The following is a 24,161-nucleotide window of genomic DNA, read 5'->3' on the forward strand; positions in this document are numbered from 1 at the left end:
TCCATGATCTTGCATTGGCACTCCCCGATATGTCGGTGTACTATCATGTCTAGACTGAGCGGGACGTTCACTATTGATTTCATTACTTCCACTATCAGTCATTTCCCGGACTTCCTAATGTCTCGCTCTCCGCGAATTCTCATATTCTGACATCTAATATGACACATATTAATAACAACTAAGATTAATAAAAGTTACATCAATCACATCATATTAATACCATATCAGTAACTTTGACGTCCTAATAGCATATATACACTTTTCACATAACATACATTTGGTTTCTGCCGAGAATCGGCTAAACCTGCAGTTCTGATACCAATAAATGTAACACATATTCCCGTATACATCCCCGTATATGAGTCACAAATGTCACATGATTTTTAAATCTTTTTCATACTTTAAAAACCAATAAAATTTTGTTTCTTTAAATAAATTAGTTTAATAATATAATATTTAATATGCCCATTGACTACTAATATGTAAAATAGAGTTTAAGTGTATCATATAGTAGTTTAAGTTTGATTATGTTATAATACTACAAACCATATATATCAAATTCCTACCATAGCATCATAATATAACTAATATATGTCAACTAGTAATATCAATTAAACATATAGAGATGTCATATTACCTACTCGTGAAATAATCACACGCTAAGTATTCACTTAGTGAGGTATAATAAAATAAATGAGACATATTAAAACTTAAGTATTTCAAAAAATATCAAAATACGAGTTTAATTGTATAAAATATATTAACGTATAAAACTGACTTGATAAGCCACGTTTCCAAAAAATAACCTCTGAAACAGTATTTTGTATGCCTAGCAGACTTATCAATCGATATATTCTAAAATATCCATTCATAGCCCAATATATGACATATGAGAATGCAAGGTACATACATTGCACATAAGTGCTAAACGAAAGTATAGGTACTGTAATAACAGAGACACTATATTAATGTATCGAAATGGTAATTCAAAAACTCATTATGAACACCATCAATGTATGCATAATGCTGAAAGAACACAAAGGTACTAATACAAAAATGCAACAAATGAATTAAGCAAAATCGATCGATAACCATCATACTTTAAGTATGCCAAAATGCACCTATGACTCTCAATGTAAATACAATAGGCTATTTAATCCAAATCGCAGGTTAAACGTTTATTTTAAAGCATCGATAACTGTTAAATAATATTAAGTACATCCATTTGTTTTAGGACATTTGATACCCTAAAAATCATTCATAAAACCATTTTCATATAACTTTATGAAAATATTTCAAAAAACGTCAAAACACGCTTTCATAAAAACATTTAAGGTTAACTCATCGCAAGTCTTCTTCATATCATATAAGTATATAATAAATGTAATCACCTGATATGCCTCACTATTATGTCTTACTGTCAATATCCGATTACTCTTGAACTTTTTCTTTACCTTTTTCTTTGCTTGTATCTCGAGTTTGTTCACGATCTACGCAAGCATCCATAATCACACATACAAATATAAAATACATGTTAGTATTCTTACTAATATTTTATACATAATAATAATACCCAAAAGTACTATTATTTTTTAATTCTTCTAAAATTCATCTTAACTTTTTCCTTTTACTCATAATGGACCCTTCCCATTATTTCTTCATTTCAAGACTTAAATATGCCCAATAAAATTTCAGCATTTTAATTTTCCAGCAAGTACCTCAACAAATCCTTTATTACTATATAAGTCACTAGCTTTTTCAACATTAGCCATTTTGTACTTAAACTTTGTCAACTTTCCAAAATGACTTAATTTTCATGAAATTTCTAGTTAATTTCATGTTAATTTTTTATTTATTAAGCTTAAATGAACATATTAATAGTCATATGACTATTTTGTAACTTTTAGTAGTCGATAGACTCAACAAAGTAACACCTTATAGTTGAAGGATCAGTTTGTAACTTTTAATAGTCAAGAGAATCAACAAAATAATATCCTATAATCGAGGACCATTTGTGTACTTAGCCCTTGTATAAAAAAACAAGGCTTAATACAAAAATAACTGCATAAACTTTACCGAAATATATTTGGTGCCTAAAGAATTTTTCGTTAAAAATAAGTGCCTAACATTTTCTTGTTTACACTTTTAGATGCATATCGTTATTATTTTTTAATTTTTAATAATAAAAATATTATATTTTATAAAAAAGAAAAAAAATAAAAAGTTTAATTTATTTATAAAAACCTAAATTTTTTATTGAAATTATAAAAAACTCTAAAAAATTAAAATATATCATTTCAACCTCCATTACCAACAGTCGTCGGCATCTCCGGCCACCATCGTCATCTCCGGCCACTTGGGTTTTGTTCGAATCGACTGAAATTGACGAAGAACAACGACGGTGGCTTAAAATCTAATGAACATTTGAACGTTACTCCATAAAAAACGGTGACAAATTTCGACGAAAGGGCAACAAGGTTTGATCAGATGTCGATGCCAATATGATGGTGGTGGTGACAGTCACGACTAGCTGGCTACTATGGAAGGGGGAAGGGGGAAGGGGAAGGGGAAGGGGGGAAGGGGAAGGGGAAGGGGAAAAAAGATGGGGGGAGAGGGGGAGGAGAGCACGGGCTGTTTGGGTTTTTTTTAATGTTTTTTAATAAAAAATATTTTATTTTAATTTTTAAATAAATTCTTAAAATTACCAGGACGTAATACATGTCATTTAACGAAGTTTTTTAAAGGTGATTAACGTCCAAGCACATGTTTTTAGTGAAAAAAATTTAGACATTAAAACGTTTTTCGAAACTACACTTATTTATGTATTAAGAAAAAAAAAAACAAAGATTAACGTTGTAGGATCATTTCTATTTGTCCAGACCCATTAATCAATGTCTACTCTCTGGCACCAACAACAAGCCTTCTCTACATAATTGGGTCAAACTAAGCAGCAAAAATAATTAGGTATAATACCAAAAATAACCCCAGATTCTTACGGATTACAATTAATTATCCTTTTCTTTGTTAACTCAATTTAAGTATATAAATAGTCTTGTACAAATAAGAGTAATTCAGAGTAATTCAAAGAGTACTTCTGTCATTTAATAATATGAACAGTAACAAGAAAACTAATATGTCTCAAAGCTGGTTTGATGCATCAAATGTAAATATGTATGCATGCATACACATTCAAATCAAAGTTCTCTCATTTAGACCCCATGAAAACTTAATTTACATTGTACACAAATTTGCCTGCTAGTCAAGTTGTATTCCTGGTCCACCTCCACCACTATGATATCTCATACTGCTACATGCATACCTGAAACCAGAATGACATGATTTATTGCAGATACGGAAAACGTAGTTAAGAACTTGACGAGGTGAAGTCGATCGAGCACCTGTTTGTCGCTCAGTTCTTGTACTTCATGGTTCCCTTTTCGAATCCGATGGTGGGGAATTGCTTCGCGTACTCTTCAACATCGTGGCGGAGTTTTGCAGCCTCGGATTGAAAGTGAGCGGACTGCAGTGTGGCCACGAAATCTTTCAACTTTGTCCCTGGTTTACGAAAATCAGTAGCATGCAGCCAAGTATTAGCAGAATACCATGTTACTTGGACACGAAGCAACATAGAATGACAAGTAGAAGTACAGAGAAAAGAGTAAAATAAGAGGGAATAAAGGCTGGCAAAAACCTGTTGTTTCACCCTTGATTTTAACAGCCAACTTCACAGCAGCATCAAAGTATTCAGCCACCTTGACAAAATCCTCCTCGGCGAATCCCCTAGACGTAAGAGCCGGGGTTCCTGAAATACAACCGGATTTGTCAGAATAAGTTTACGTGAACCGAGCACGACATTACTAGTTAGAGCCTTTACCCATCCTGATGCCACCAGGAACCATAGCAGACACGTCTCCAGGTACAGTGTTTTTGTTTGCAGCAATATGAACTGCTTCCAACACCTTTTCAACCCTGGAGCCATCGATTCCCTGTAGAAAATTTTCAATAAAAGAGCATCATATTAGTAAATAGCTTTACCGGAGAACGAAACTGTTGGTCTCTTACCTTGTTCTTCAGATTAACCAAAACTAGATGGTTCTCAGTTCCACCAGAAACAAGTTCATATCCTTTTGCAGCCAGAGTCTGCAAGTTGTTAAAACAATTGCATTTGAGAAGAGAGAAAATCATCTAACATGTGCATCCTCGTATTATCGTATACTGGTTCGTTCTAACTAGAGATTTCTCCATGCTTTGTTGGCATAACAAGTTCTGCTACATCATGCAAATGAATACCTGTGCAAACTTGGCGCAATTACTCAGAACTTGCTCTTGGTAAGCTTTGTACTCCGGAGTTGTCGCCTGTTTTAGTGCAACTGCTAGACCGGTGATTGTGTGGTTGTGCGGACCACCTTGAAGTCCGGGAAAGACAGCCTGGTTTATTTTGTCTTCATAATCATACAAAACCTGCAGGAAAAGAACAATAGTTTGTGCCACTTTCATCTTGAAAGAGGTAAAGTTTAGTAGCTAACCTCTTTCCCTTGTTTGTTAACCTCTTTCACTCCCTTTCTGAAGAAAATCATGGCACCACGAGGCCCACGAAGTGATTTGTGAGTCGTGGTGGTCACGACATCAGCATACTCGAACGGTGAGGGGATGACACCGGCTGCGACCAAGCCACTGATATGTGCCATGTCTGCCAACATTATTGCCTTTTGCTTGTCACAAACCTGGAGAATAAGTAAAATATGTGACGACGAATGTGGTCAAGAACATGAACTTCGATGTATGACAAATCGGGAATCTTAGCCGGACGACTTGAAATAATTCTAAACGTCACCTTTCGAATGCGTGCATAATCATACAGACGTGCATAAGCGCTAGCACCAGCAACTATCAATTTCGGCCTGAAGAGAGTTGCACTCTTCTCCAACTGCAATTAAAAACTTGGATGTCAAGAAAAATACTCTACCGTGGAATCCAATCACATGGTGAAAGTTTCTATTTTGAAAAAGAAGCTATGCCAGTTCAAGAACTGATAATATACCTGGTCATAGTCAATATAGCCAGTGCTTTCATTCAACCGATACGGCATGGTCTCGAAGAATATCGAGACGGCAGATATCTTTTTGGTGTCCGTCTAACAAGCCACAAAGGAAACACTGTAAGCATCAAGCTGCAACCAGAAACAACTGACACGATTAGGTACGGAATTTTTAAGTACCTGATAACCATGAGAGAGATGGCCACCATGAGGAAGATCAAGTGCCATAATCCTGTCATGAGGCTTCAAGAGTGCAGTGTAAACCTGGAAATTGGATGGAGAACCAGACAGGGGCTGCACATTCACTGCAATACAACAGAGTTGGATGAACATACAAACCATGTCAACAAATGCTAATAAGGTTCGAAACAGCAACGAAAATCGTTTCTCCGAGCATCATCGACATTACAAACAAAATTATCCATAATGAAATTAGAGCATATCTCTTACCTCCCCATTTTGCAGGATCTAACCTGAATGCTTCAAGAGCACGCTTCTGGCACAATGTCTCTGCCATGTCGATGTACCTAAAACACGAAACTTTCAACCGCTGTATATCCTTTGTATTTATAGATACTTCAACTAATGTTCATTTCAACAGACTACTACATTCAATATCTTTGTAGTTAGATTAATCAGTTTCATAATCTCCTTTACAATATCAAACATTCAAAGCAATATATAGGTAGAATCAAAACGAGAATACGGAGAAAGACGAACATACTCATTCCCTCCGTAGTAGCGAGCACCGGGATACCCTTCACTGTACTTGTTGGTCATGATAGATCCGACTGCTTGCATCACCGACAACGACGTGAAGTTCTCCGATGGAATGAGTTCAAATCCCTTTAAACACAAACATCATCCATTCCATTAAATTATAAACTCTTAAAACTATATATCTTATCAGTTTTTGATGCACTTCAACAAAATTGAAATGGTAGTAAAGTTGGATATGAAAGACCTTCCATTGGCGAGCTTTTTCGAGCTCAATGATGTCCGCAATTTCAGGATCAACGACTTCAAGTGGAGCATTCAGTTGCTTTGGCCACTGTATAGGAATGAAAATAAGAAAGTTTTACATCCAATAATTATACTTTCAATCTAAAATAAATAAGCTGAAACTTAAAAAGGATAAAGATCTTTACAGTGACCCCAGGTTTCTCCTTCTCGTACACAGCTTCATTTGGCAAAGACGACTGCACTTACCATATAAAAAAAAAGATTAAAAATCGATTATGCAATTTTAGAAGAAGATGGTGAAGAAGAAGAAGAAGAAGAAACCAAGTAATAGAGAGAAGTGGAGTTTAAGAAAGGACGGAGGGGCTTGTCGATGGATGAGGAGAGTCGTCGAAGTGCCATTGCCATTGCCATTTTCTTTCTTGTTTCCTTTTGCTATGGAAGAAGTTTGTTGGTCGGAGAAGATGATATTGTTATGTAAGTTAGCTAAGGTTAGTGTTTGTGGCGTTGGGTGAGGGTAAGCTTTTGGTGGCTGCAAATGAAAGCCAATTTTCGAAATTTTTGTGGTTCGGACATGGGTTAGTTTTGTTCCATCTCGTCTTCTAAAACCCACCCTTGTCTCCATGCATAATCTTATTGGTTTGAAGGGTGTGCGAGTCAAGTGTATGTGCGCTATCAATAAGTGAAAAGTTTTAAATAGTAAATACCTTATAATCATCGAGATTATTAAAAAATATTAGATGGTGTAATGTCAATATAAGTTATGATGATGATGAGAAGAAAAGTAAGCCATGAAGGGCTTATCCAGAACTGAATTTCTTAGCCACAGAATCATATGGCATGTACTATATAAGCTGATAAAAATCTGGATGTCATTTTCTCCTTTTTGTTACTACCCACTACCTACGTTTGCCTTTCCACTACGATTTCGAAATATACAATAGTATTTGAGATATTTATAACTTCTTTAAAAATACCATTCGAGAACGGATTATAAAATAATATATATTTAGAATTTTTTTATTAATTGGACTTCAGCCTTATAAATAGGTCTATTGCTTCGTTCGTTGGTTGCTAGGCTCTAAACACTGCCCTAAGACAACTGGTCGGTGACAACCTCGAAACCATTTTAGGGTTTTATCATAAACCCTTCGAAGCTATAGCACATCGGGGAAGATCACCGATAATACGACGACGTGACCAAAAAAGGAGTTCTCCATGGTGATTAGAACGATGACTGGCCAAGAAATTAACGGCAGCAACATAAAAATATAGAAAAAAGCTAGGAAAAGATATACTCCCTCCGTCCCATTAATTGTGTCTCATGTTGACAAAACACGAGTTTTAAGAGATAAATTGATCATGTATAAAATAAGGGAAAAGATACAATTATCCCTCAAAAAGTGATTAAATTTTTTTACAGATTCGTTCTAATAAGTGTAAAGGAACAAGGATAAAAAAGAAAATATAAGAGTTATTATTTGCTGACATTTTTAAGAGGATATTTTGAATGAGGTAATTTTAAAACTCAAAAGGGACAAATTTAATGGGACTGACACATCCGAGTTTAGACAGATCCAGTTTGTAGGGGTAACTGCCATTGTAACCGAGATTCATGAGGACTACAAGTGACTGTGGATGACTGTCCAACAGCAATGGATCGACTTGGCACGGAATAGAGTTTTGCCCAGGAGACAACCGTATGGATGATGGAACGAGGAATCATCAAGCAATATTGGTGCACCAATGGCCATTGGAGGTTGCATGGACGGACCGAGTTATAATATTCATCATGAGCCACTCCTGAATCTCACTATCAAATAAATATGAGAGATGATTATGAGAAAGGAGGGAGTTTCAGAGGGTACGAACATGAGAACAATCTCACAAAATGTGAAGGATGGATTCAGTCGTGTTGCCACAGAGTTGGCATCTCGGATCATGCTCGAGGCCACGACGACACTGCTCTTGGTTAAAAAAAAGCCTTCCCCGCATAGCAAGCCACAAAAAATTTCTGATTTGCATCTAACTTTCAGATTAATTTTCATTTTGGATTTTGAACCTACCAAGTTTGCTTAGAGATGGCATTGTAAGCACTTTTAACTGAAAATTTTCATTTTGGGTCTGCACTCCAATAACAACGGTCGGTTCCATGAGTCAAGCAAAGGGCGTGTGCGTTATAGAGTGGACGAAGAGCAGTCGGGAGGAGCAATTGATAAATCAAGGTCCAATTCCAGCAGCCATCACCAACACATAAGTCCACTACTTTAAGGGCAGGATCAATGAGAGCCTCCAACCGAGCCCAAGCACTGAGTGGACCAATGACCAGGAGCCAATTATCATGCTAAAAGCTGACCGAACTACCATCGCCGATTGACCGAGCAACTTTTGCATAGAAAGAGGGCTAAACATTTGCAAGGCTACGCTAGAAGGTAGAACCATTTGAGTGAGTTATCGACCTTGAGAAAATATAAAGCATCTTGTATTTCTCTATATGAAGCTTAGTCCAAAGTTTATGCGGTGTGAACGCGAGGCCAGCACAAATCTTTATTTGGAAGGCTAAATTCTAGTTTTTAATACTCCGAATACCCAAACCACCACAACTTGTAAGCTGGCATAATATGTCCCAATTAACAAGAGCAAGGCGATGCTGGGATGAGTTGGAACCCCATAAAAATGACGAATAACTTTCTCAATCTCATCACAAAGAGAAGAAAGAAACTTACAGGATTGCATAAAATGAGAGGGGATGCTTAAGAGATTAGACTTAACCAAAGTGAGTCCCCCCCCGTAAAAAACAAGGTGCGAGCGGACCAACCATCTTGCTTCTTTTGAATTCTCTCAAGAATGAAATCGAACTTACTATTGCTGGCACCCGTATGACGGATGGGGACTACAAGATATAAACCAATGTTAGAAACTTCCTGGAAACTAAACATGGCACAAATGTCCAACTTCAAGGCAGAAGGAGTATTTAGCGAGAAGTAATTTTGTCTTCAATTTATTGACAGAGTGTCCCGAACAAAGACCAAATTAGTGAAGAATTCCATCAATATTACGAGCTTGAGCTAAGTCAGCTTCAGCATATAACACCAAATTATCCGTAAAAAAAGAGGTAAGAGATAGGCGTGACATTAAGAGAAAGCTTGAAGGCCAACCAAGAACCGTCAGATAAAGAAGATAATATATAACGGCTAGCCTTTCCATGGTAAGAATGAACATATATGGCGATAGAGGATCGCCTTGGCGAATTCCTCTACTAGGGGTAAAAGAGTGACTCAAAGCACCATTCCAATTCACCTAAAGAAAGGAAGTCGAAACACAAATGCATAATGAGTCGAATAAGATTCAGAGGAAAATTCACCTCATGAAGAGTATTTTCAATAAAGTCAATCAAAAGCCTTTTGAAGATCAACTTCAATTACTATCCATCCCGAATGTCCTTTTCTTGTGTACATCGAATAAACCACTTCCTGATTAATATTGACATTCTCAGCTATATTGCGTCCTTTTGAGAAGCTTGTTTGGTGCGGACTAATCAAAGAATGCATGACAGGTTGACAAGGGACCTTAGGAATAAGGGTTAAAATCGTGCGGTTCAGAGAATGATCCAGCATCATATTTTCAAAAGCTGATTGAATCATGGAACAGACTGAAGGGTCCACAATATTTCAATTTTTCTGATAGAAATAAACATGCAAACCATCAATATCTGGAGCGCTCAAAGGTGACATGGAATACAAAGCTTCCTTGATTTCAGTAGGAGAAAGAATATCGGCAAGGTAAGAAAGTTCAATTGTAGGAATAATTGGGAACATACTCGATAAAGGAACAATAGTAGTAGGAGTATTATCGCATTCGAAGAGCTTTGAGAAAAAGTTTTGCTTCCTTACGTAAAAGGGTTGTATCCTAACACCAATTTCCCTAATTGTCTTTTAGTATAACAACATTATTACTTCTTCGTTTGGAGTTAGCTAAATAGTGAAAATATTTGGTGTTCTAGTCACCAAAATTAATTCAGTCGGACCTAGATTTCTGCCTCCAAATGAGTTCCTCCTGATCAAGAATGGTTTTAAGTTGTTGTAAGAGTTTAAATTCAAGTTTTACCATGCTATGGGTGCGCCTTTGGCCGAGGCACTTTTGAACACCACGCAACCTTGCCATGAGAACCTTTTTTTGCTTGCCCAAGGAGCCAAAGACATTATGATTCCGAGAGGTAACGGCTTCAGAAAATTTCTGAATAGTATCAACAAGATGCAAAGAGGAGTCACAATTCTCTTGAAGAAGACGTTTGCCGACGAAATAGCGAAAAGACTTCTCGTTTGAATGGGGAGGGCTATTTTGCGAAGACAATAAAATTAGTCGGTGATCAGATTTCATACGGATATGATGTTGAAAGCACGAAGACAAAAATCTCTAACCAAGAAGTATTACCCAAGAAATAATCAAGACGGACATAGCAGTTATCGTGATACCAAGTGAAGTCGAGGCCATGGTAACCGGTATCATCCAGGACCAGACCACAATTGTAAACCGTCTTTTGAAAGTCAGCATCGGGGATGGAGTTGTCGCCACCTTTTTTCCGTCTTCTAAATAGAGAGTTGTATTAAAATCCCCAATGACAATCCGTGGCTTGGAAATGGATGAGGCAAGATTCTGAAAATGAGACCAGAGAAACCTGCGCTTGCGATTCTTTGGACTAGCATAAGTGAAAGTTACAACAAGTTTGAATCTGAGGACGAGAAACCCTACAATGAATAGATTGAAAATGATAGGATAACACATCTATATGAAGGTGATCGTTTCAACATAACCAAATCTCTTTAGAGAAGACAATAGCTTCCACATGATATGAATTCGAAAAACCAAGAGATTTGATAACCTGTTTCGCACGACTTCGACTAATACCTGTTTCAACATACACATAAATGTCTGGGTGGTAATCCCAAATATATTGGCGATTCACACATAGGAAAGAAGAGTTTCCACAACCTTTTTCATTCCATGCAAATAGGTTTTAAATTCATTATAAAAGATTGAGATAAGAACCAAAGTCTAAGTGTTAGAAAAAAAAGGTGAATTACTTTGATAGATTTAATATTTATATTAATATTAGAGTACTTTTAATTATTGAAAATTAAAATAATATTATTTATTTTGAATATTAGCAGGATAAATAACTTTTGAATATGTCAATTTAAAAAGGTATTTATTATATTTTAAACTTTGAGTATTAAAGTTTGATAGAAAAAATGGTGAATTACTTTGATAGATTTAATATTTATATTAAATTCAGAGTCTTTTTTAATTATTGTAAATTAAAAAATATTATTTAATTTAAATATTAGCATGATAAATACTTTTTGAATATATCAATTTAAAAAGGTATTATTATCTTTTAAACTTTGAATATTAAAGAAAATTATATACTTCAAACATTTCATATTAATTGTTTAACTTTGAATAATAAAAGAAGTGTATATCTGTTTAATATTTTAAATTTGAAAGATACTATTATCTATTTAAATTTAGATATTAAAAGATATTTGGTTGGAGTAAAACTCTCTTAAAAATCTCCTATAAATACTGAGCAAACCTAGTTTTACACATCTCAGAATTCATGAACTTTTCCTCTTGAAAAATATTTTCTCTCATTCTTAGAAAATATTCTTTTTCCTTCTTCGTTTTTCCGATGATAGTCGAAGACATGGATAGTTCATGATATCTACTGTTATCCTACTGTAGCTGATAATCTAGTTGTTGTATCCTGGGAGACACACGACCAAAAGATCTCGAAAACCAAGGAGTGGCCGGGAATATGTCTTAAGAAAACCGTGCAACGACATGTCTCAATTGATTCCAATTACAAGATCAAAAATAAAAAGAGTATTTTTTATTTCCTTTTAACTCTCTTTTGTTTTAAAAAAATTTAATTCCTTATTTTATTTTCTCATGTTCGAATTTCGTATATTTTTATTTCCTTTCAATTATCTTTTGTTTTAAAGAAATTTAATTCCTTCTTTTATTTTCTCAAGTTCGAATTTCGTCTCGGATTGTTACTCCGGTTAACAATCTTAAGACCGATCTTTTCATCTTATACCTTTCTTAATCCAAAATAATTCAAAATTATGGGAAACGAGATAGCAAACAAAATTGTTTCGGGATTTATCATGTCGTCTTAATGGGTTTGCTAAAATCACAAAGTGGAAAAATCTAAATAACAAAAATTTTCGTGAAAGTAATTACGATTACTAATTTTGTTTCAAAATATTGATTCTGTCCGATAACAAAATCTAAAATAAATGATAATTAAATTTATATTTATTGGAATTATTTCTAATTTTGGTTCTTTTTATTTTACAGAAAAATGGAGACAGGAAACTCAACCGGTTTATCCAACTTGGATGATAAGATGGTAGTACCGGTTCAGAATCCAAATATGAATGTGAGTCAATTGGCAGTGGCAGTTAATTAGAGATGGAAACAGTCGGGTTTTTGGTCAACCCGACCCGGAAATATGTATCCTCCACCCGAGCCTGACCCAACTCAAAAATTCTATATCATTCACCTGACCCAAAAAATATATACTCTTCACCTGACTTCGAACTGACCCGAACTTTTAGAATATAAATCTGACATGATTCGATCCAATCTGATATAAAATAAGGACATAATTAAAATAATAAAAATTTTAAGAAAATTACATTATTATCCAAGGGTCAGATCAGGTTAGAGTTTTTTCACCCTCCACCTGAACATGACCCGACCCGACATCGCCCCTTAAAAAATCTGACCCGACAAAAACCTAATTCTTTTTAAAAAAATCTAACCTTATCTGGTCAGGTCGGAACCTATTAGATTCAAGTTAAATTGCCATCTTTACAGTTAACCACAAAAAGAAGTCGATAAAATTTTATAGAGAGAATTTCAAGATGTAGCAACAGAAGGTGGGTTTTTATTTGATCACAATTAACCTTTCAAGGTTCTTGAAGGAATATCCTCCTGTTCTTAAAGAAGGAGAAGAAGGGGTAGACAATGTTAATGCTTTCAATGTTGTTGAAGCTTGGAAGAACACAAATTATATATGTCGAAATATAGTTCTGAATTGTCTACAAGATTCATTGTATTCGGTATATACTGGATATAAAACAACAAAGAAATTGTGGGAGGCATTGGACCACAAATATAAAGCTAAAGATGTTGGAGATAAAAAGTTTTTAGTTGCCAAGCTCTTGAATTTTACTATGGTTGACTCTAAACCAGTAGTAAAAAAAGTGGAGGAGCTCCAATTACTTATCAATGGAATTTTTCCCAAAAGAATGGTCATAGACAAATCTTTTCAGGTAGCCGCCCTTATTGAGAAATTACCTCTTGGATGGAGTGACTTCAAGAATTATCTAAAGTACAAAAGGATGGAAATTATCGTGGAAGAACTGGTTGACATACTTCGAATAGAAGAAGACAATAGAGTTAATGCCAAAAAGCTCAACAAAGAAGAGGCTAAGGCAAATGTGATAGAAGTCAGAGACTTCAAGAAAGGAAAACAACCTAAAAATAGATCAAAGCTGAGACTTATAGGTGGAATTTCTAAGAATGAGAAATTCTAAGGAAGTGCTTTAACTGTGGAAAGATGGGGTACAAATCCTTTAAGTGCAGACATCAAAAAATAGCCAAAGCTCACGAGACTAATGTTGTGGAAAGAATGGATAATTGTGTATAGGATATAGATCTATATGTTGTGATCTCTGAAGTCAACTTGTTTGACTATAATCTAAGAGAATGGTGGGTCGATACTAGAGCCATGCCTTATATTTGTTGTGACAAAAAAGATTTCTCTAAATTGATAGCTTGAGAGAATGAGAAGAAGCTCTACATGGGCAATGTCGCGACTTTTAAATCAAGGTGAAGGGTATTTTAGTCTTAAAGATGACTTCTGGAAAATAAATCAAGCTGCAGAATGTGTTGTATGTACCTGACATACAAAAAAACCTTGTTTCTGTAACACTCCTAAGTGTTCACAACTTTAGAATGGTATTTGAATCCCAAAAGTTGATTTTGTCCAAAGATGAATGTTTGTGGGTAGATGATATGTATTGAATGATATGTGGAAACTCAATGCTATCTGTATAAAAGCCAAAAGTATGAATAAAAATAAAGTTTCTTCTTCCGTTTATATGCTTAAGTCATTTAATCTATGGCATAGTAAGCTTGAAATGTAATTATGATGCCCTCTGGAGATTAATTAACTTAGAATACATTCATTCATTTTATATTAATTATAATCATAAATGTTAAACATGTGTTGAGGTAAAATTAACAAGTTAATCTTTTCAAACTATTGAAAGAAATACCGAACCACTTGATTTAATTCATAGTGACGTTTGTGACTTGAAATTTGTCTAAACGAGATGAGGGAATAAATATTTTATTGCATTCATTGACGATAACACAAAGTATTGTTATGTATATTTTTTAAGAGAAAAGATGAAGATATAGTGAAATTTATACTCTATAAGCAAAAAGTCAAAAATCAACTTTAAAAAGTTATCGTGGTGGTAAATATGTTGAACTATTCAGTGAATTTTGTTCACAACATGGTATTATTCACAAAGTAACACCATCTTAATCTCCTTAATCAAATGGAGTAGCCGAGGAAAAGATCACACTCTAAAACAAATGATGAATGCCTTACTATGCAGTTCTGGGTCATCACAGAACATGTGGGGAAGCTATCATTTTAGCTAATTATCTTTTAAACAAGGTACCCAAAAAGGGAAAAGACAAGACACCATACGAATTATGGAAATGTCATAAACCTTTTCACAAACATTTTAAAATGTGGGGGTGTCTTGGCAAGGTAATGGCCCCATTACCAAAGCAAATGAAAATAGGTCCTAAAACTATGAATTATATTTTCATAGGCTATGCAGAACATAATAATGCATATCAATTTCTTGTGTATAAGTCAAAGAATCATGATTCATAACAATGCTAATAGAATCAAAGAATGTATCATTCATTGAAATAATTTTCTTTATAAATCTAAAGAGGTTGATCAATACTCAATGAAACAAACTTTAGAGACTAACAATGAAGAAAGTCTATATGATCAACAAGAGGCTGAAACTGAAATAGAGCCAAGAAAGAGTAAACAAGAAAGGTTTGAAAAATCCTTTGGACCAGACTTCCTAACTTTTATGTTGGAGGCTGAACCTCAAACATATAGTAAAACTATACGATCCTTTGAAGGCACCTTATGGAATGAAGCCATTAAGAGTGAAATAAATTATATCATGGAAAACCATATGTGGGAATTAGTGGATCTTCCTCTAGGAACTAAACCACTATATTCTAAATGGATTTTGTGGAAAATGAAAGTAGATGAAGCAGTTGATAAGTACAAGGCTAGATAAAAGGATACCGAAAAAAAGAAAAGCCTTGACTACTTTGATACATATTTTTCTGTATCAAGGATAACATCTATAAGAATGCTACTCACAGTTATTGCTTTGCAAAATCTAGAAGTACATCAAATGAATTTTATAACAACTTTCCTAAATGGATACCTCGATGAAGAAATTTATATGGAACAACTTGAGGGTCATGTTGTTATAGGTCATGTTGTTCTAGGTCAAGAAAGGAAAGTTTGTAGGTTGGTGAAGTCTTTGTATGACCTTAAACAAGCACCAAAACAATGACACGAGAAGTTCGATAGTGTTATGATGACCAACCATATCAAGATAAATGAGTGCGACAAGTGTGTATAAGTCAAAACAACACACATTTGACATGTTTTTATATACTTGTATGTTGATGACATACTCATTGTTGGAAGTAACAATAAGATGGTAAAATGTACCAAAGACATGTTAAATTCCAGATTTGACATGGAATATATGGGATTGGTCGATACGATTCTGTGTGTCCAAATTAAAAGGTTATCTGAAGGCCTTACACTGACACAGTCACACTATGTAGATAAGATCCTTGAAAAAAATTAACAATGATGATTCTGATATAATCATAACTTTAATAGATTCTTGTTCACATTTCTTTAAAAAATCAAGGTGAAAGTGTTTACCATGTAGAATATGCAATGGGTCATAGGTAGCCTAATGTATCTCATAAGCTATACGAGACCATACATCACTTTTAATATGAGCAATTTAAACAGATTCACGAGCAATCCATGTGAATATCATAGGAAAGCTATAACAAAGATATTGAGATATCTTAGATATATTTGGGATTACAGTTTGCATTATTCCAGAGATCTTGCTGTCTTAAAAGGATACTCCGATGCTAGTTGGATATCTAATATTCAAGATACCAAACAGTCAAGTGGATATGTATTCACATTAGGAGGAGGATTTGTATTTTAGAAATCCTCAACAAACGAATATAACTAGATCTACAATGGATTTTGAGTTTGTAGCTCTAGATAAATTTGGAGAAGAAACATAATGGCTTCGAAACTTTCTTAAAGATATTTTAGAATAGTCGAAACCTATGCCCATATTATTTATATACTATAATGCCTCAAATAAAAGGTTAGTAGTTTCGGGTAAACCAAATGGGCTTTGCAACAAACCAAGTGTCAAGTTAAATGTTTGATTAATATGGGCTCCCTATAGTATGGGCTTGAAAACCCATTTAAGCTTAAAGATGATATTTTTATAAGTGGATCAAAATGAAGGGAACAAGGTGGTAATTTTCCCCAAAAAGGTACATAAAGGTCGATCCCATTTATGGGATGTCTGTGTCACGTATGGATTTTTCCCCTTGAATTTTTTTCTTCTTTAAAAATCCTTTTTATTTTTTTCCTTAAGCTCTTTAAAGGTGTAAACTTGTAGAATATCAGTCACATTATAAATTTATAAGGTAAGAAACAAAATCCAAATGTCCCACACTTTCATCCAAACCCCATATTGTAAGTTTTGGCCATAGAAACAAAAAAATGGGTTTTAGAGGGGTTTAGGAAAACAAGTGATTTCCAACTCGTTTTTAGTGGATTTAAGTTTTAGTAAGTGTCCTTAACTTTAATCCAAGACCTTAGATGAGTTAGTAACTCATTTATTTGTAATACCCCAAATTTTATCTATGACTAATATAAGTTTTAAAAGTTTTGTGGCGAAAGTGTAAACTTGGTTTTAGAGGGGTTTAGGAAAACAAGTGATTTCCAACTCGTTTTTAGTGGATTTAAGTTTTAGTAAGTGTCCTTAACTTTAATCCAAGACCTTAGATGAGTTAGTAACTCATTTATTTTGTAATACCCCAAATTTTATCTAGTGACTAAAATATAAGTTTTAAAAGTTTTGTGGCGAAAGTGTAAACTTTGAAAAGTTTAAGGATAAAAATATAATTTTAAAAAGTTATATTTTTAGCCCGTAAATAAATAATTTGATCTAAAATAGGGATTTTTGTGGGAATCATATTTTCGATACGGGATTTGTGTTAAAGCTATAAATCGATAAAGTTCGGTATTGAAATTGGATAATCGGATCGAACAAGAATTTAATGAAAATTTTAAGGATGTTATAAAATGGTTGGAAATATTATTTTCATATTTTAGATGAAATAAATTTCTCTCAGAACTGTGTAGTTTTTAGATTTGATCCAAAAATGGAATTTTAGTGACTAAAATACAATTTTTGAAAATTACATGGCCAAATTAGAAAAATCAAGTTCTGCAAGGTATGAATTTTTAATTTGATTTTCTAGCTTATTTAATTGATTTTTTTATTAAGCTATCAGATATAGAATTAACCCACATGAAATTCTTTATCATTTGGTATCAATATTGTTTGGTGAAGATGCTTGTTTGTTGAGATTTGATGATTAGGGTTTAAGGAGGGTTTGGTGATATTGAAGACTTGATGAAGGATTTTTATGTTGGTAATTATTCCTAAAGCATGTATGATGATTAAAATTATTTGTACATGTATATATAAGGTTTGGATATAATAGGGTTTGTGAGAATGATGGGACTTTGATTCAATTTGATGTTGTGTTGATTGGAAATGCATGAATTTAATAATAGGAGGTTGAATTCATGCTTGAAATTGAACAAAAATTTCAACTTATGTGACATGAGGGATTCGACCATAAGAAAGAAATTGGGGGGAAATGTTGGAAAATTTCCTATGGTTTAGAAATGATATTAGAAGTATTTTATGTGAGTTGGAGATTGATTTGGATTAATTAGGAACCTTGAAAGTGTAAAAAAGTCTAGTTTACAGGTTTTAAGAATTACGGGAACTTTTATTTTTAAATATTGGATTAGGGTTGAATTACAAGCTTACTAAATTGAGTGGTTAAAGTTGAAAAGTCTAAGAAAGTTTAAGGTGAATTTGCAAGCTTTTGGATGTTTAAGTGTTGATTTGAATGTTTTATGAAAGTTCTGGAATTTCATGTGAATAAAGTGATATGATCATAATAGTGAAGGGCTATTATGAATTTAATGGAAAAATTGAGGTGAATATCAAAAGAAATTCAAAATTTTGGTTTAAATGTTTAATTGGCAAAGTCTAGGGATTAAAAGTTGGAATAAATATTTAAGGAAGTTAAAGAGTGTTTTGAGAAGTTTAAAATTTTGATGAAAGCGTGACTTAAAGTTGGAAAAACGAATTAACATATAAAGATTCGGTAGTGAGGTAAAGATGAGTGTGTTCGCGTGTTGTGAGTACTATAAATTATACGCAAATAATGTGCAAGTATACACAATCGCTCAAGTAATATAATGATGAGTGAGTATCGTCTCCACAGGGATTGGGTGAAATTACAAAAGTCTAACCAAAGCAATGCACTATTCTATCTAAGTATAGTTAGTCTTGATATATACAAATCTCACGGAAATGTAAATGTGTATGCTGGTGGATATGTAGTGATGGTCTGATGGTGTAGCAAATGGAAATGCAATGGCAATGATGGATGTTTGATGTTGAGTATGGTGAAATGTCAAGGCAATGAAAAATGGTAAAAACAGTAAATAAAATGAAAATAACATGAAAAGAAAATAATCCTCATGTGACAAGCTTCCAAGAGAATGAATGGTAGGGATTGATCTACGGATGCTAAACTTATTTCTCAAGTATATTTAAGCTAACTGGTCTTTACTTACTCGACAGGGCTTTCCTAAAGTGTTCTAAAGAACCTAACAGAATAGGATGCCAAGGCATCTCTCACTCAACGATGTGACAGCCTACCCTATTGATAAAGACACCCTTTTTAGTCGTTGAATCCTATCCTAGTCTCTTCCGAGATCTAAGGGATTAGATTATAATACCTAGGCCGGTTCAAATCCCCTGAAAATACTAACCCATTGCTTATGAGGATCTTATCTTGCGTTTCTTCCGAATACTTACAAGTATTTTAGCTTAGGATTCTTCCGAATACCTAACCTTAATCTAAGAAATGGACTTTCCATGCCTCTTACAAGCCTAGATGGTGAAGCATTCATAAGCAAGCAAATAAAGAACCAAATAAACTTAAATATACCATTAAAAATAAAGTTCAAACAACTATTAAATCAACCACCACAATAAGTTAGTTCATGGTGGGGTTCAAAATCCAAACACAAGTCATGAAAATATTTGTTCCAAACAACCCACAATAAATATAAATAGCAGCAAAAAGGGAAGTTGAGAAGAAGCCTTCGACGCCACCGAGGTCTCCTCGGCCACCGTGAACCACCTAGCTTGCTAGCTCCTTTCGGCTCCTAGCTCGCCACTCCTTGGAGCTTTATCAATGGAGGAATATCCCAAGGAAGAAGAAAGGAAAGGAAAATAAAAATCTGATTTTTGCTACTGTATGTGTCCTCATTTCTCTTTCCCATGAGGTGTCATATATAATAAAAAATATCTAGGGGTAATGATGAGGTTGTTGGGTGAAAAATACCCCTCATACCCTATATCACATGTGGGTGTGAACCTTATCTCCAAGTGGCAGTGGTCCTTTGGCAGCTCTGGCAGGCGGTTACAGCAGTCCTTCACGTGCAGAGACAACTGTTCAGTGCCAGCTGTCCTTATGCAGAAATATTTTTTTGTCTTTTTCTGCGCCGGAAATGCCAAGGCATTTCAATCTACTTTAGCAACGTGTGATGCCACGACATTACTTCCCAAAGAATCCTTTTTTCTTGCTATTCCCTGCACACCACAAACAAACTGCACCTTTCCCTCAAACAACACCATTAGAAATAAAATAGCACAACCACCACAAATGCACTATATGCAACTACATGATCCTAAAATGCCTAAGAGGATAAAATGAATTCAACCTTCAGAAAAAAAGGCTTCAACATGCTAGACTTATCAAGAATTCAAGTACTTTTCCCTAGGTTAAGATCCATTGTGGTAGTGTGTGTGCGTGATTGTATCCAATCTATACTTAGCAAACTTAGATTATTTCTAATCAAGCCCCCTAGTTTTTGCCAAGGCATTTACTTATTCATCAAGCAATATTTACTCCCTTTCTTTGATTTTTTAATGCTGTTACGAAGGGAGTCAGCTCATCACACCTACTCTCCCACACCTAGATGAAAGGGAGCATACCTTCCACCCCCGAGCTAGTTAAGTAGAGTCATCCCATGACTACTTTCATTCACTCATATGCACAAGGCTGGCATTTATTAAAGAAAGTTCCATGCAATGCCACGGCAAAGAGGAGTGTCCCTCTACAGCTATGCCTAAGCATTTATTCACAGTTTCATTTTTAAGGGAGTTTGTTTTTGATTTTTCCTTTAAGCACAAAACTATATTTCAATGCCAAAACTAACTAGTGTTCTTTTATAAAAATTTTCTAAATTTTCTAAGTATAGATAACATAGAAATCGTGTAAAAGTTTTTCACAAAGATCAAGCCTAGAGTGAGTTCTATCATTCTCACAGTCATTTACATTCAGATTCTAGCTAACATTATCATCATCGGGTATCCTCAAAACATTTCATCTAACTGTCCTACCATTTTCTGATGCCATGGCATAAACCTATGCTAATGCTATCATGCATATGACCTACCAAGAACCATACCTCCCCCAAACTTAAGGGAAGCATTGTCCTCAATGCTGAAAGAGAACTATACTAAATATAAACTATATGCCATGCAATGAAATACAACTAAATGAGAATGAATGTAAGAGAGGTACCTCAATGAGTGCGTGGTGTTGCCTTGGAGTCAATGCTGAAAGAGAACTATACTAATATAAACTATATGCCATGCAATGAAATACAACTAAATGAGAATGAATGTAAGAGAGGTACCTCAATGAGTGCGTGGTGTTGCCTTGGAGGTGCTAGCAGCTCCTCGTCGGGTGCGCTTGCGTATAGGTGCTGGGCTGGACTCGGACGAAGTGGAGTAATAATGCGCAATATTGGAGCGTCCAGCCGTGGTTTTGATGCATTTGCCACGACGTGGTGCAGGAGAAGGATTGGGTGCTGGGACAGGGATGGGTGTTTCTTAGACAGGGACAGTGACCGGATACTCAGGAGTTTCGGAACGATGCGGAGTAGAAGTAGGACTCGGATCATTAGCGGGAGGATCGGCTACATCATGCTCAGGCTCTGGAGATGCCTCGGCATTGAATGCCAGCAGAATTTCATCTGGGAAACCAGGGAAATTTCGTTGACTGTGGGGAATAATTTCTTGAAACAAGGATTCCAGCACAGCATCTCGATGCTTCACGTATCCAAAGAAGTTACGGATGTCATCGTGTAAAGTATGCAGGTGTGTCTGAGTCTGCATCACAGCTTCCTTGAGAGCAAGTAACCTTGCCTCGGTATTTGATTGTGTAGTACCTGCAGATTGCTCATGAACAGATTCTTTAGATTTAGGATTTTCAAGTCCTAATAGCAGTGGGAGTCTGGCTCTAGTGATGCCCGATAAACCAAGTAAAATTTCATCAAAAGCATTTCCTCTTTTTTCTTACGACATAAAGCGGTAATTAAATTAGGAAACACCAAAGCACTTGCCTTTTTACCTAAACAGTCGTTAACTTGCTGAACAATAATACGACCCACATCGATCGAACGGGATTCCATTATAGAATGTAAAAGCAATAAGCATGAAAGTGATACCGTCGTGTTGTGAGAAGTTAACATGAGTTTATGCTTAAGGAAGTGATTCCATAACTTGGCGCGCGACTGAAGACGTTCTCGGTTGACCGAGTATCGACTCATTTGATGCCCATTCCACTCAGTGTTTTCAAAACAAAGGTCCTCAAAGACCCCATCGTATGTGTTGCTATCAGCCTCCTCTTCGAACTTGGCATGGTTATCCTCAACATCCTGCAAATGAAAATAACGATTAATAGCAGAAGGTGTAAAACGGATCTGCTTACCCCGAACGAAGATGGAGTATTGGTTGGGCTTGGAAATATTCGCGTAGAACTTCTTAACCACCGAGGCATTCACCGAACCAGGATGACGGGTAAATTTCTTCCACTTGAGCGGTGTCACGATGTCCATAACATCGGGTCCAAAACCACCATCAGTTTTCTCGATAAAAATAAATCCTAACTCAAAAAAAAGTTTACGGTTCTTGAAGTTTTGGAACCGAGCCTAGGCCTTGTCATCTTTGAACTGTTGCCAAGCGGTAGTGTCGGTTGGAGCCTGTATTGAACGCACCATTTTCGTGTGTATATGAAGCAAGAAAAATGATAAAGGAAGAAACTTTTGAAAGCTTTAAAAACTTGGATGTATTTTGGCTATGGAGAGAATAATAAAAGAAGAAGATGAATAAAGGAAAGAGAAAAAGTAAAAGTTAAAATGAAAGAGAAAAATTAATAAAGAAAGAGAAAAGAAAAAGTTAAAAATTTAAGAGGGAAAATGTGTGATAGGACGGTTAAGAGATGAGTGAGTGGGTGGGGGTTTGTGCGTGCATGGGGAAGGAAAAAAACTGCCAAAAGGTAATGATGGTGATAGGACAAGTCTGTGGAAAGAGAAAAAGAAAAGTCAGAAATTAAATTAAATAAAAAGAAGCAAATCAAAAGAATATCTCTCCAATTAATGCATTTTCCTTTCCTCCCTTTGGTACCGCTCCTTGCACAGTTTGCAACACTGTGGTCCCTACAAATCATATAAAAAATTAATTAATAAATGAAATAAAAATAAAAATAAAGAAAAGCTTAAATTTTAAATTTTTATTTATGCACAGACACAAATTCAATGCCGTGGCATCGAATTTTGGTTCTCCTCTGGGCACGCTTCAGTATCGTGCAGACGTAACACGTCCTTGTTGTGTGGTGGTGGAACTCCATTGTAGGCTTTCAGATGCTGGCCATTGACCTTGAAGATCATCCCATTGTCTATTCTCTTGATGTCAACAGCTCCATGGGGATAGACATAATGCACCTCAAATGGTCCTGACCATCGAGATTTGAGTTTTCCAGGAAAGAGTTTGAGTCTGGAGTTGTATAGCAAGACTTGTTGCCCCTCATGAAAATGTCATGGCATCAGTTTCTGGTCATGCCACTTCTTGGTTTTCTCCTTGTATATCCGAGCATTCTCATATGCTTGTGCTCTAAACTCTTCCATTTCGTTAAGTTCAAGTAATCTCTGCTCCCCAGCTAGTTGAGCATCGAAATTCAATCGCTTGATGGCCCAATAAGCTTTGTGTTCAAGCTCAACCGGGAGATGACCAGCTTTACCATACACCAACTTAAAGGGTGACATCCCCAAAGGAGTCTTGAATGTAGTTCTATATGCCCAAAGTGCTTCATCCAACTTTGGCGACCAATCCTTACGCCTTGGGTTCACCACTTTCTCTAAAATCTGCTTGATCTCTCGATTAGATATCTTTGCTTGGCCATTTGTCTGCGGATGATATGCCGTGGCAATCTTTATGTCGAACTCCATATCTCTTCAATGCCTTGGCAATCAACTTGTTATCAGAGTGGGTTCCTTCATCACTAATGATAGCACGAGGTACTCCAAACCGAGTGAAAATATACTTGTGCAAAAACTTGAGTACGGTCTTGGAGTCATTCATTGATGTTGCTATTACTTCCACCCATTTTGACACATAATCCACAGTAAGCAATATATATAATTTTCTTTCAGAAGATGGGAATGGTCCCATGAAATCGATGCCCCACACATCAAACAGCTCTATCTCCAAAATATTTTGCAGCGGCATTTCATGTCGTCTGGAGATGTTTTCAGTCTATTGGC

At 35.3% G+C, this 24,161-nt stretch overlaps 1 protein-coding gene across 2 annotated transcripts; it reads right to left on the reverse strand.

Moving 5' to 3' along the window:
• Nucleotides 1–3,187: 3,187 nt before the first annotated feature.
• Nucleotides 3,188–6,549, reverse strand: LOC120123594 (serine hydroxymethyltransferase 1, mitochondrial). 2 transcript variants are annotated; one of them, XM_039142441.1, is made up of 15 exons: nucleotides 6,323–6,549; nucleotides 6,187–6,237; nucleotides 6,003–6,089; nucleotides 5,763–5,884; nucleotides 5,489–5,565; nucleotides 5,219–5,343; nucleotides 5,042–5,134; nucleotides 4,835–4,927; nucleotides 4,527–4,724; nucleotides 4,291–4,461; nucleotides 4,063–4,140; nucleotides 3,875–3,986; nucleotides 3,692–3,802; nucleotides 3,399–3,555; nucleotides 3,188–3,319 (listed from the first exon to the last, which is right to left on the reverse strand). In XM_039142441.1, exons 1-14 carry the CDS (start codon nucleotides 6,410–6,412, stop codon nucleotides 3,410–3,412), a joined length of 1,554 nt encoding a protein of 517 aa, XP_038998372.1. In that variant the 5' UTR covers nucleotides 6,413–6,549; the 3' UTR covers nucleotides 3,188–3,319; nucleotides 3,399–3,409. The 2 variants fall into 2 exon arrangements, with proteins under 2 accessions (XP_038998372.1, XP_038998371.1); XM_039142440.1 differs by having other exon boundaries at nucleotides 3,188–3,322; nucleotides 3,405–3,555; nucleotides 6,323–6,548.
• Nucleotides 6,550–24,161: the final 17,612 nt, after the last annotated feature.

The sequence above is a fragment of the Hibiscus syriacus genome, unplaced genomic scaffold, assembly GCF_006381635.1.
Source record: "Hibiscus syriacus cultivar Baekdansim isolate YM2019G1 unplaced genomic scaffold, ASM638163v2 tig00110402_pilon, whole genome shotgun sequence".
Lineage (NCBI taxonomy): Eukaryota > Viridiplantae > Streptophyta > Magnoliopsida > Malvales > Malvaceae > Hibiscus > Hibiscus syriacus.